Source organism: Poecile atricapillus (assembly GCF_030490865.1).
Source record: "Poecile atricapillus isolate bPoeAtr1 chromosome 36 unlocalized genomic scaffold, bPoeAtr1.hap1 SUPER_36_unloc_3, whole genome shotgun sequence".
NCBI lineage: Eukaryota > Metazoa > Chordata > Aves > Passeriformes > Paridae > Poecile > Poecile atricapillus.
In genome coordinates, this window is record NW_026708993.1 from 19,426 (window position 1) to 33,223 (window position 13,798).

At 52.4% G+C, this 13,798-nt stretch overlaps 1 protein-coding gene across 1 annotated transcript in view; it reads left to right on the forward strand.

Moving 5' to 3' along the window:
• The window catches only part of CHD3 (chromodomain helicase DNA binding protein 3), a 100,396-nt gene that overhangs the window by 1,131 nt on the left and 85,467 nt on the right, over window positions 1–13,798 (forward strand). The window contains 1 exon segment of the mRNA XM_058828490.1: window positions 12,409–12,527. Within this exon segment, the coding sequence (XP_058684473.1) occupies window positions 12,409–12,527 (119 nt within the window).

Sequence of the window (13,798 nt, forward strand, 5' to 3'; positions counted from 1 at the left end):
AGAGCTGCCTGGGGATACCGAGACCCCTCAAGTGACCCCTCAGAGCTTCCCGGGGATACCGGGGACCCTTCGAGTGACCCCTCAGAGCTTCTCGGAGGTACCGCTGGGACCCCCGAGTGACCCCTTGGAACTGCCCCCAGATTCCCTCAGAGCTTCCCGGGGATACCGGGGACCCCCCCGAGTGCCCCCTCAGAGCCCTCAGAGCTTCCCGGGGATACCGGGACCCCTCAGTGACCCCTCAGAGCTTCCCGGGGATACCGGGACCCCTCAGTGACCCCTCAGAGCTTCCCGGGGATACCGGGGACCCTTCGAGTGCCCCCTCAGAGCCCTCAGAGCTTCCCGGGGACACCGGGACCCCTCAGTGCCCCCTCAGAGCTTCCCGGGGACACCGGGACCCCTCAGTGACCCCTCAGAGCTTCCCGGGGATACCGGGACCCCTCAGTGACCCCTCAGAGCTTCCCGGGGATACCGGGGACCCCCCCGAGTGCCCCCTCAGAGCCCTCAGAGCTGACCGGGGACACCGGGACCCCTCAGTGACCCCTCAGAGCTTCCCGGGGATACCGGGACCCCTCAGTGACCCCTCAGAGCTTCCCGGGGATACCGGGACCCCTCAGTGACCCCTCAGAACTTCCCGGGGACACCGGGACCCCCGAGTGACCATTCAGAGCCCTCAGAGTTTCCCGGAGGTACCGGGACCCCCGAGGGCCCCTTCAGAGCCCTTAGAGCTGCCCAGAGGGACCGAGTCCGCCGAGTGACCCCTCAGAGCTTCCCGGGAATACCGGGACCCTTCGAGTGACCCCTCAGAGCTTCCCGGGAATACCGGGGACCCTTCGAGTGACCCCTCAGAGCCCTCAGAGCTGACCGGGGACCACCGGGACCCCCCAAGTGACCCCTCAGAGATTCTCGGAGGTACCGAGACCCCCGAGTGACCCCTCAGAGCTGCCCGAGGATACCGGGACCCTTCGAGTGACCCCTCAGAGCTGCCCGGAGGAACCGCCAGGATCCCCCGAGTGACCACCCTGAGCCCTCAGAGCTTCCCGGAGGTACCGAGACCCCCGAGTGCCCCCTCAGAGTGACTGGGACCCCCGAGTGACCCATCAGAGCTGCCCGGAGGGACCACCGGGACCCCCAAGTGCCCCCTCAGAGCTTCCCGGAGGTACCGAGACCCCTCAGTGACTCCCTCAGAGCTTCCCGGGGATACCGGGACCCCCGAGTGAACCCTCAGAGCCCTCAGAGCTTCCCGGAGGGACTGGGACCCTTCGAGTGACCCCTCAGAGCCCTCAGAGCTTCCCGGAGGTACCGAGACCCCCGAGTGCCCCCTCAGAGTGACCGGGACCCCCAAGTGCCCCCTCAGAGCTTCCCGGAGGTACCGAGACCCCTCAGTGACTCCCTCAGAGCTTCCCGGGGATACCGGGACCCCCGAGTGAACCCTCAGAGCATCCCGGAGGTACCGAGACCCCTCAAGTGACCCCTCAGAGCTTCCCGGAGACACCGGAACCCCCCCAGGCGTCCCCCCGAGTTCATCGCCATTTCGACCCCCTCAGAGTTTCCCGGGGGGCCCGAGCTCCCCTTTCCCGCTTCCCAGAGGCTCCCGCAGGTACCGAGACCCCCGAGTGCCCCCTCAGAGTGACCGAGACCCCCGAGTGCCCCCTCAGAGCTGCCCGGGGACACCGGAACCCTTCGAGTGACCCCTCAGAGCTTCCCGGGGACACCGGGACCCCCCGAGTGCCCCCTCAGAGCCCTCAGAGCTTTCCGGAGGGACCACCGGGACCCCTCAGTGACCCCTCAGAGCTTCCCGAGGATACCGGGACCCTTCGAGTGCCCCCTCAGAGCTTCCCGCGGGGCCCGAGCTCCCCTTTCCCGCTTCCCGGAGGCTCCCGCAGGTACCGAGACCCCCGAGTGCCCCCTCAGAGCTTCCCGGGGACACCGGGACCCCCCGAGTGACCCCTCAGAGTGACCGAGACCCCCGAGTGCCCCCTCAGAACTTCCCGGGGGTCCCGTGCTCCACGTTCCCGCTTCCCGGAGGCTCCCGCAGGTACCGAGACCCCTCCCCATTCCCCCCGATCCTCACCTCAGCTCTTCCCGGCGGTTCCGGAGACCCCCGCGGGCCCCTCAGAGCTTCCCGCAGGGACCGGAGCCCCTTCCCCGCTCCCCTCAGCGCTTCCCGCCGCACCGGGGCTGGGTTGTGAGGGGAGGGAGGTGTTTGTAAACAGGCCGGGAGTGTCACCGTGCCCTGCCAGGACCCAGAGTGGGTGTTGAAGCCCTCATGAGGTGATGGGGGCCGGTGGTGCCCTGCCAGGACCCAAAGTGAGTGTTGAACCCGTCATGAGGTGATGGGGGCCAGTGGTGCCCTGCCAGGACCCAGAGTGGGTGTTGAACCCCATCATGAGGTGATGGGGGCCGGTGGTGGCCTGCCAGGACCCAAAGTGGGTGTTGAAGCCATCATGAGGGGTGAAAGGGCCGGTGGTGCCCTGCCAGGACCCAGAGTGGGTGTTGAACCCGTCATGAGGGGAAAAGGTGCTGGTGGTGCCCTGCCAGGACCCAAAGTGAGTGTTGAACCCGTCATGAGGGGTGAAAGGGCCGGTGGTGCCCTGCCAGGACCCAAAGTGAGTGTTGAACCCGTCATGAGGGGAAAAGGTGCTGGTGGTGGCCTGCCAGGACCCAGAGTGGGTGTTGAACCCCATCATGAGGTGATGGGGGCCGGTGCTGCCCTGCCAGGACCCAAAGTGAGTGTTGAACCCGTCATGAGGTGATGGGGGCCAGTGGTGCCCTGCCAGGACCCAGAGTGGGTGTTGAACCCCATCATGAGGTGATGGGGGCCGGTGGTGGCCTGCCAGGACCCAAAGTGGGTGTTGAAGCCATCATGAGGGGTGAAAGGGCCGGTGGTGCCCTGCCAGGACCCAGAGTGGGTGTTGAACCCGTCATGAGGGGAAAAGGTGCTGGTGGTGCCCTGCCAGGACCCAAAGTGAGTGTTGAACCCGTCATGAGGGGTGAAAGGGCCGGTGGTGGCCTGCCAGGACCCAAAGTGGGTGTTGAACCCCATCATGAGGTGATGGGGGCTGGTGGTGCCCTGCCAGGACCCGAAGTGAGTGTTGAACCCCATCATGAGGTGATGGGGGCCGGTGCTGCCCTGCCAGGACCCAAAGTGAGTGTTGAACCCGTCATGAGGTGATGGGGGCCAGTGGTGCCCTGCCAGGACCCAGAGTGAGTGTTGAACCCCATCATGAGGTGATGGGGGCCGGTGGTGCCCTGCCAGGACCCAGAGTGGGTGTTGAATCCTTCATGAGGGGAAAAGGCGCTGGTGGTGCCCTGCCAGGACCCAAAGTGGGTGTTGAACCCGTCATGAGGGGAAAAGGGTCTGGTGGTGCCCTGCCAGGACCCAAAGTGAGTGTTGAACCCGTCATGAGGGGAAAAGGGGCTGGTGGTGCCCTGCCAGGACCCAGAGTGGGTGTTGAACCCGTCATGAGGTGATGGGGGCCAGTGGTGCCCTGCCAGGACCCAAAGTGAGTGTTGAACCCCGTCATGAGGGGAAAAGGTGCTGGTGGTGCCCTGCCAGGACCCAAAGTGGGTGTTGAATCCTTCATGAGGGGAAAAGGGGCTGGTGGTGCCCTGCCAGGACCCAAAGTTGGTACTGACCCCATCATGTGGGGTGACGGGTGTTGCTGTGCATCTGCCAGGACCCAAAGTGGCTGTTTTGCGGGGTGTTGGGGGCTGTAGGTACCTGCCAGGACCTGAATCAGTTGTTTTACCCCATTTTGGGGTGTTCGGGGGTCGTTTCTCCCCTTCCAGGACCCGAATCGCTTGTTTCACCCCATATTGAGTTGTTTGGGTGTAGTTTTCCCCTTCCAGGACCCGAATCGCTTGTTTTACCCCATTTTGAGTTGTTTGAGTGTAGTTTTCCCCTTTCAGGACCCGAATAGTTTGTTTCACCCCATTTTGAGGTGTTTGGGTGTCTTTTTTCCCCTTCCAGGACCCGAATCGCTTCTTTTACCCCATTTTGAGGTGTTTGGGTGTCTTTTTTCCCCTTCCAGGACCCGAATCGCTTCTTTTACCCCATTTTGAGGTGTTTGGGTGGTTTTTTTCCCCTTCCAGGACCCGAATCGCTTCTTTTACCCCATTTTGAGGTGTTTGGGTGTCTTTTTTCCCCTTCCAGGACCCGAATCGCTTCTTTTACCCCATTTTGAGGTGTTTGGGTGTCTTTTTTCCCCTTCCAGGACCCGAATCGCTTCTTTTACCCCATTTTGAGGTCTTTGGGTACCTTCCAGGACCTGCCAATTCCCACTTTATCCCTGCCAGGACCCTCTTCCATTGGAATTTTATTGTTTTATCGCATTTTATCCTTTTTTATCGAGGTTTATTTTTTATTTACCAAAAAGTTTCGACGCTTTCACCCCAAATTTCAACCCCGGGGGGGAAAGTTTGGGGTTCTTTGCCTCAATTTCCACCTGAAAACTCCTCCTGTGGCTGCTAAAAAGGGAAAAAAAAGAAGATTTCACCCCAAAATTCCCCATTTTCACACCCAGGTTCATTCAAAAATGAACCATTTTTTGCCCAAAATTAAGATTTTTTTTTCCCCCTCCTCTGAATTAAATTAAATTTAATTTTTTTTCCAAGTTTGGCCTCAAATTAATGAGGGGAAAAGGCGAATTTGGTGAAAAAAAATCAGCTTTATTTTTCTTTAAAAAGGTTAAAAATGAGTAAATTCCCCCCTTTTCCCCCCAAAAAATGCTCAGAAATTGGTTAAATCTGGTTAAATCGGTTAAATTGTTCAAAAATGATTAAATTTAGGAGTTTTCAACAATTTCCATATCTGGACTACAAAGCTCACGCAAAAAAAAAAAACTCAAAAACGCCAAAAAATTGGATTTTAACCCCTTCAAAAATGCACAAAAATGGCCACGTTTTGATTTTTGATCTCCCTTTTTTATGGAAAAAACTCCAAAATTAAAAAAAATTAAATTTTAACCTCATTTTTTTACCCTAAAACCCCTCAAAAATGAGAATTTTTCACCTCCCAACCGCATTTTCCTTCCCCCTTTGCTTCCCCCACCTTTAAATTGAATTTTTCCAGGAATTTTTAACCAAATCCTGAATTTTTTTCCCCTCAAATATCCCCAAACCCACCTTGAAATTCACTTTTTAAAACTTTTCTCCCCTTTCCAAACCTCCCAAATCCCGATTTTTAAAATCCTTTTCATTTCCACCCCAAAATCCCAATTTCCCTCCAACTTTTTGTTCCAAAAATCCCCATTTTTATTCACTTTTCTCTCCTTAAATCACAACTTTTCCCCGTTTTAAACCATTTTTTTAACAGATTTGAGTTAAAATAACATTTTTTTCCCCATTTTCCCAGCGGGAAATCAACTCCTCCTCTTTTTTACAGCTCAAACTTGTTGTTTTAAGATTTTTAAACCCATTTTTAACCAATTTTTACCTTTTTTAACCCATCCCACCAATCAACAACCAAACAAGGGGGTTAAAAAACACCCAAACCAATTTCCCTTCATTAAAAAAAAACCCCAAAAATTAAAATTTCCCCAAAATTCCGCTTTAAACCCTAAAACCAAAGTGATAAAAACCCCCAAAATTCACATTTTTCCAAGCGGAAAAAAAGCGATTTTCTCTGTTTTTCACCCATTTTTTCCCTTTTTCCCCCCATTTTGGAGTTCCCCTCCCTTTTTCTTTGTTCCAACTCCTTCCTCCCCTTTGCCGGAATCACTCCCCCTTTTTTTTTTCTCTTTTTTTTTTTATTGTGGTTTTATTACATTTTTCACATTTTTTCCACTTTTTTCCCCTTTTTTTTCCATTTTTTAATCACCATTTTCACCTTTTCACCCTCATTTTTCACCCCCTTTCAAAAGATAAATTAAAAAAACCCCATTTTTTTTTCCATCAACGCGTTAATTTATATTTTTAAACATTTCTTTTTTAACCTTTTTCCCCTTTTTTTACCTCTTTTTGGGGTTGTCACGTGTCTGGAAAATTCTGGTTGATGCCCGCGCATGTCCGGTTTTATATTTTAATTTATTTTTTTAAAGGTTGGGGGGTGAAAATTTTGGGGTAAAACACCCCAAAAAAATGGGAAAATGGGGTAAAAACAACCCCCGAGCGTGCGGGTGTTGGCGGGAACAGCCGCAGGGGGTGGATTTTGGGGGAAAAAAGGGGAAAAAAGGGAAATTTGGGAAGGGAGGAGCGGTGGGGGTGGGGGAGGGGGGGGTTGGGACTCGGTGCTGCCGCCGTGGGGAAAAAAAAGGCGGAAAAAAGGAGATTTTGGGTAAAAACGGAGAAAAAAGGAGATTTTGGATAAAAAGAGGAGGAAAAAAGGGGGTTTTGGGGAAAAAAAAAAGAAAAAAGGAGATTTTGGGTAAAAAGAGGAGGAAAAAAGGAGGGAAAAATGAGGTTTTGGTTAAAAAAAAGGAGATTTTGGGTAAAAACGGAGAGAAAAAGGGAGATTTTGGATAAAAAGAGGAGGAAAAAAGGAGATTTTGGGTAAAAACGGAGAAAAAAGGAGGTTTTGGGTAAAAACGGAGAGAAAAAAGGAGATTTTGGGTAAAAAGAGGAGGAAAAAATGAAGTTTTGGTTAAAAAAAGGGAGAAAAAAAAGTTTTGCTAAAAAAAAGGAGGAAAAAAGCAGATTTTGGGTAAAAAAAGGAGGAAAAAAGGAGGAAAAAATGAGGTTTTGGTAAAAAAAAGGAGATTTTGGGTAAAAACAGAAAAAAGGAGGTTTTGGTAAAAAAAAGGAGAAAAAATGAAGTTTTGGTAAAAAAAAGGAGGAAAAAAGGAGATTTTGGGTAAAAAAAAGGAGATTTTGGGTAAAAACTGAGAAAAAAGGGGGTTTGGGGAAAAAAAAAGAGAGAAAAAAATGAGATTTTGGGTAAAAAGAGGAGGAAAAATGAAGTTTTGGTAAAAAAAAGGGAGAAAAAAAAGAAGTTTTGGTAAAAAAAAGGAAGAAAAAGAGATTTTGGGTAAAAAGAGGAGGAAAAAAGGAGGTTTTGGGTAAAAAGAGGAGGAAAAAGGAGGAAAAAATGAGGTTTTGGTAAAAAAATGGAGATTTTGGGTAAAAAAAGGAGAAAAAAGGAGGAATAAATAAGGTTTTGGTAAAAGGAGGAAAAAAGGAGATTTGGGGTAAAAACGGAGAAAAAAGGAAGTTTTGGGTAAAAAGAGGAGGAAAAAAGGAGATTTTGGGTATAAAGAGGAGGAAAAAAGGAGATTTTGGGTAAAAACGGAGAGAAAAAATGGGTTTTGGTAAAAAAAAGGAGATTTTGGGAAAAAAAGGAGGGTTTGGGTAAAAAGAGGAGGAAAAAAGGAGATTTTGGGAAAAAAAGGGAGAAAAAAGGAGATTTTGGGGAAAAAAAAGAGATTTCGGTTAAAAAAAGGAGAAAAAAAGGAGGAAAAAATGAGGTTTTGGTAAAAAAAAGGAGACTGGGTAAAAACAGAAAAAATGAGGTTTTGGTTAAAAAAAGGAGGAAAAAATGAGGTTTTTGGGAAAAAAAATGAGGTTTTGGTTAAGAAAAGGAGATTTTGGTAAAAACAGAGAGAAAAAAGGAGGTTTTGGGTAAAAAAAGGAGGTTTTGGTAAAAAGAAGGAGGAAAAAATGAGATTTTGGTGCAAAATAGGAATAAAAAATGAGATTTTGGTGCAAAATAGGGTTAAAAAATGAGATTTTGGTGCACATCAAGAATAAAAAATGAGATTTTGGTGCAAAATAGGATTAAAAAAGAGAATTTGGTGCAAAATAGGAATAAAAAATGAGATTTTGGTACAAAATAGGGTTAAAAAATGAGATTTTGGTGCAAAATAGGAATAAAAAATGAGATTTTGGTGCAAAACAGGTTTAAAAAATGAGATTTGGGTGCAAAATAGGAATAAAAAAAGAGATTTTGGTGCAAAACAGGAATAAAAAATGTGATTTTGGTGCAAAATAGGGTTAAAAATGAGATTTTGGTGCAAAATAGGGTTAAAAAATGAGATTTTGGTGCAAAATAGGGTTAAAAATGAGATTTTGGTGCAAATCAAGAATAAAAAACGAGGTTTTGGCGCAAAATAGGAATAAAAAATAAGATTTTGGTGCAAAATAGGGTTAAAAATAGGATTTTGGTGCAAATCAAGAATAAAAAATGAGATTTTGGTGTAAAATAGGGTTAAAAAATGAGATTTTGGTGCAAAATAGGAATAAAAAATGAGATTTTGGTGCAAAATAGGGTTAAAAAATGAGGTTTTGGTGCAAAATAGGATTAAAATTGAGGTTTTGGTGCAAATCAAGAATAAAAAATGAGATTTTGGTGCAAAATAGGGTTAAAAAATGAGATTTTGGTGCACATCAAGAATAATAAATGAGATTTTGGTGCAAAACAGGTTTAAAAAATGAGATTTTGGTGCAAAATAGGGTTAAAAAATGAGATTTTGGTGCAAATCAAGAATAAAAAATGAGATTTTGGTGCAAATCAAGAATAAAAAATGAGATTTTGGTGCAAAATAGGGTTAAAAAATGAGATTTTGGTGCAAAATAGGGTTAAAAATGAGGTTTTGGTGCAAAATAGGAATAAAAAATGAGATTTTGGTGCAAATCAAGAATAAAAAATGAGATTTTGGTGCAAATCAAGAATAATAAATGAGATTTTGGTGCAAAATAGGGTTAAAAAATGAGGTTTTGGGGCAGAACAGTCGGAAAAAGTTCAGATTTGGGGCTCCCCGGGCGCTGCCGGTGGTCCCGGCGCCCGGCCCGGTGTTGGCAACAGTCGCTGCCAAGGGATTACCCCGGAATGTGACCCCGGCGGCTCCGGGTGTCCCCGGCTGTCCCCGCGCCAGGGCTGGCACCCGCCGTCACCTCCCCTCGGGGACAGCCGGCGGCGGGTGACGGCACGCGCGGCGCTGGCAGATGTGGCAGCTCCGTGTCACCCGTGCCGGCGTCACCGCGACGGTGGCACCGGGCCAGGGGGGTGGGGGAGGGCTTGGTGTCACCCGCGGCGCGGTGACACTGCTGTCACCATGGGGGGGTCAGGGAATCCTCGGTGTCACCCGCGGCACGGTGACACTGCTGTCACCACCATGGGGGGGTCAGGGAATCCTCGGTGTCACCCGCGGCACGGTGACATTGCTGTCACCATGGGGGGGTCAGGGGATGCTCGGTGTCACCCACGGCGCGGTGACATTGCTGGGGGGGGTCAGGGGATCCTCGGTGTCACCCGCGGCACGGTGACACTGCTGTCACCATGGGGGGGGGTCAGGGAAGGCTCGGTGTCACCCGCGGCACGGTGACACTGCTGTCACCATGGGGGGGGTCAGGGAAGGCTCGGTGTCACCCGCGGCACGGTGACACTGCCGGGGGGGTGTCAGGGGATCCTCGGTGTCACTTGGGGACTGTCACTGTCACGGTGACACTGCTGTCACCACCATGGGGGGGTCAGGGAGTGCTCGGTGTCACCCGTGGCACGGTGACACTGCTGTCACCGTGGGGGGGTCAGGGAATGCTCGGTGTCACCCGCGGCACGGTGACACTGCTGTCACCATGGGGGGGTCAGGGAATCCTCGGTGTCACCCGCGGTGCGGTGACACTGCTGTCACCATGGGGGGGTCAGGGGATCCTCGGTGTCACCCGCGGTGCGGTGACATTGCTGTCACCATGGGGGGGTCAGGGAAGGCTTGGTGTCACCCGCGGCGCGGTGACACTGCTGTCACCACCATGGGGGGGTCAGGGAATCCTCGGTGTCACCCGCGGCACGGTGACACTGCTGTCACCACCATGGGGGGGTCAGGGGATCCTCGGTGTCACCCGCGGCACGGTGACACTGCTGGGGGGGGGTCAGGGAATCCTCGATGTCACCTGGGGACTGTCACTGTCACGGTGTCACCGTGGGGGGGGGGTCAGGGAATCCTCGGTGTCACTTGGTCACTGTCATGGTGACACTGCTGGGGGGGGGTCAGGGAATCCTCGGTGTCACCCGCGGCACGGTGACACTGCTGTCACCATGGGGGGGTCAGGGAGTGCTCGGTGTCACCCGCGGCACGGTGACACTGCAGTCACCATGGGGGGGGGGTCAGGGAATCCTCTGACATCACTTGGGGACTGTCACTGTCACGGTGTCACCGTGGGGGGGGTCAGGGAATGCTCTGCTGGTGTTTTGTCACTGTCACCGTCACGGTGTCACCATGGGGGGGTCAGGGAATCCTCTGCTGGTGTTTTGTCACCGTCACGGTGACACCGCTGTCCCCAGAGAGCCGGGGAATGCTCTGGCATCACTTGGGGACTGTCACTGTGTCACCAGTGCTTGGTCACCGTCACGGTGACACTGCTGTCACCATGGGGGGGGGGTCAGGGAATCCTGTGACATCACTTGGGGACTGTCACTGTCACAGTGACACTGCTGTCACCACCATGGGGGGGGGTCAGGGAATCCTCTGCTGTCACTTGGTCACTGTCACCGTCACGGTGTCACCGTGGGGGGGTCAGGGAATCCTCTGACGTCACTTGGGGACTGTCACTGTCACGGTGTCACCATGGGGGGGGTCAGGGAATGCTGTGCTGTCACTTGGTCACTGTCACCGTCACGGTGTCACCGTGGGAGGGTCAGGGAATGCTCTGCTGGTGTTTTGTCACTGTCACCGTCACGGTGTCACCGTGGGGGGGGTCAGGGAATCCTCGATGTCACCTGGGGACTGTCACCGTCACGGTGTCACCGTGGGGGGGTCAGGGAATGCTCTGCTGGTGTTTTGTCACTGTCACCGTCACGGTGTCACCGTGGGGGGGTCAGGGAATGCTCTGCTGGTGTTTTGTCACCGTCACGGTGACACCGCTGTCCCCAGAGAGCCGGGGAATGCTCTGGCATCACTTGGGGACTGTCACTGTCACAGTGACACTGTGGGGGGGTCAGGGAATCCTCTGCTGTCACTTGGTCACTGTCACCATCACGGTGACGCTGCTGTCACCACCATGGGGGGGGGTCAGGGAATCCTCTGACATCACTTGGGGACTGTCACCATCATGGTGACACCGTGGGGGGGTCAGGGAATGCTCTGCTGGTGTTTTGTCACTGTCACGGTGACGGTGACACCGTGGGGGGGTCAGGGAATCCTCTGACGTCACTTGGTCACTGTCACTGGTGTTTTGTCACTGTCACCGTGGCGGTGTCACCGTGGGGGGGTCAGGGAATCCTCTTGCTGGTGTTTTGTCACTGTCACCGTCATGGTGACACTGTGGGGGGGTCAGGGAATCCTCTGCTGGTGTTTTGTCACTGTCACCGTGGCGGTGACACCGTGGGGGGGTCAGGGAATCCTCTGCTGGTGTTTGGTCACTGTCACCATCACGGTGTCACCGTGGGGGGGTCAGGGAATGCTCTGCTGGTGTTTTGTCACCGTCACGGTGACACCGCTGTCCCCAGAGAGCCGGGGAATGCTCTGTGTCACTGTCACTGTCACCAGTGCTTGGTCACTGTCACGGTGTCCCCATGTGAGGGGTCAGGGAATCCTCTGCTGTCACTTGGGAACTGTCGCTGTGTCACCGGTGTTTGGTCACTGTCACTGTCACCGTGTCCCCATGTGAGGGGTCAGGGAATCCTCTGCTGTCACTCAGGAACTGCCGCTGTGTCACCGGTGTTTGGTCACTGTCACTGTCACCGTGTCCCCGTGGCTGACGTCACCGTGTCCCCATGGCTGACATCACCGTGTCCCCATGGTGTCCCCATGGCTGATGTCACCGTGTCCCCTGGCTGATGTCACCGTGTCCCCACGGCTGATGTCACCGTGTCCCCACGGCTGATGTCACCGTGTCCCCATGGTGTCCCCATGGCTGACATCACGGTGTCCCCTGGTGACATCACCGCATCCCCTGGTGACATCACGGTGTCCCCTGGTGACGTCGCGGTGTCCCCTGGTGACATCACGGTGTCCCCTGGTGACATCACGGTGTCCCCCGGTGACGTCGCGGTGTCCCCTGGTGACATCACGGTGTCCCCTGGTGACATCACGGTGTCCCCCGGTGACGTCGCGGTGTCCCCTGGTGACATCACGGTGTCCCCTGGTGACATCACGGTGTCCCCCGGTGACGTCGCGGTGTCCCCATGGCTGATGTCACGGTGTCCCCTGTCTGATGTCACCGCGTCCCCTGTCTGACATCACGGTGTCCCCTGGTGACGTCGCGGTGTCCCCATGGCTGACCTCACGGTGTCCCCTGGTGACATCACCGTGTCCCCACGGTTGACATCACGGTGTCCCCTGGTGACCTCACGGTGTCCCCTGGTGACATCACCGTGTCCCCATGGTTGACATCACCGCGTCCCCTGGTGACGTCACCATGTCCCCGTGGTTGACGTCGCGGTGTCCCCTGGTGACCTCACCGTGTCCCCTGGTGACATCACGGTGTCCCCTGTCTGATGTCACCGCGTCCCCCGGTGACGTCGCGGTGTCCCCACAGACGGTGACGAGGAGCTGCTGCGGGGTCTCGAGGGGTCCCTGGGGGTGAAGAAGAAGAAGAGGGGACCCCGGAAACAGAAGGAAAACAAACCCGGAAAACCCCGGAAACGGAAAAAACTGGTGAGGGGCCGGTGTCACCCGCAGGGGTCACGGGGACGGTGACACTTCTGGGGTGGTTCTGGGGGATTTTGGGGTGTTTTGGGTGTTTTAGGTGTTTTGGGGTGATTTTGGGGTGATTTTGGGGTGTTTTTGGGGTAGTTTTGGGGTGTTTTTTTGGGTGGTTTTGGGGTGCTTTTGGGGAGGTTTTAGGGTGTTTTTTGGGGTGATTTTGGGGTGTTTTTTGGTGTTTTTGGGGGATTTTGGGGTGTTTTGGGTGATTTGGGGTGATTTTGGGGTGGTTTTGGGGTAGTTTTGGATGGTTTTGGGGGTGTTTTGGGGTGTTTTTGGGGTGATTTTGGGGTGGTTTTGGGGTGTTTTGGGGGTGTTTTGGGGTGTTTTTTGAGGTGGTTTTGGGATATTTTTGGGGTGTTTTTGGGGGTGATTTTGGGGTGGTTTTGGGGGGTGTTTTTTGGATGTTTTTGGGGTGTTTATGGGGGGTGTTTTGGGTGATTTGGGGTGATTTTGGGGTGTTTTGGGGTGATTTTGAGGTGATTTTGGGGTGTGTTTGGGGTAGTTTTGGAGTGTTTTGGGGGTGTTTTTTGGGGTGTTTTTGGGTGTTCTTGGGGTGATTTTGCGGTAGTTTTGGATTTTTTGGGAGTATTTTTGGGGTGATTTTGGGATATTTTTGGAGTGTTTTGGGGGTGATTTGGGGTGATTTGGGGTGATTTTGGGGTAGTTTTGGATTTTTTGGGAGTGTTTTTGGGGTGATTTTGGGATATTTTTGGGGTGTTTTTTGGATATTTTTGGGGTGAAAACCCCGGAAACGGAAAAAACTGGTGAGGGGCCGGTGTCACCCGCAGGGGTCACGGGGACGGTGACACTTCTGGGGTGGGTTTGGGGGATTTTGGGGTGTTTTGGGTGTTTTTGGGGTGATTTTGGGGTGGTGTTGGGGTGTTTTGGGTGTTTTGGGTGTTTTGGGGTGATTTTGGGGTGGTTTTGGGTGATTTTGGGGTAGTTTTGGATTTTTTGGGGGTGTTTTTGAGTTGTTTTTGGGGTGTTTTAGGGTAGGTTTGGGGTGTTTTGGGGTGATTTTGGGGTGTTTTGGATGATTTTGGGGTGATTTTGGGGTGATTTTGGGGTAGTTTTGGGTGTTTTGGGGTGTTTTTGGGGTGATTTTGGGGTAGTTTTGGGGTAGTTTTGGATGTTTTTGGGGTGTTTTTGAGGCAGTTTTGGGTGTTTTTGGGGTGATTTTGGGGTGTTTTGGGGTGTTTTTGGTTGTTTTTGGGGTGTTT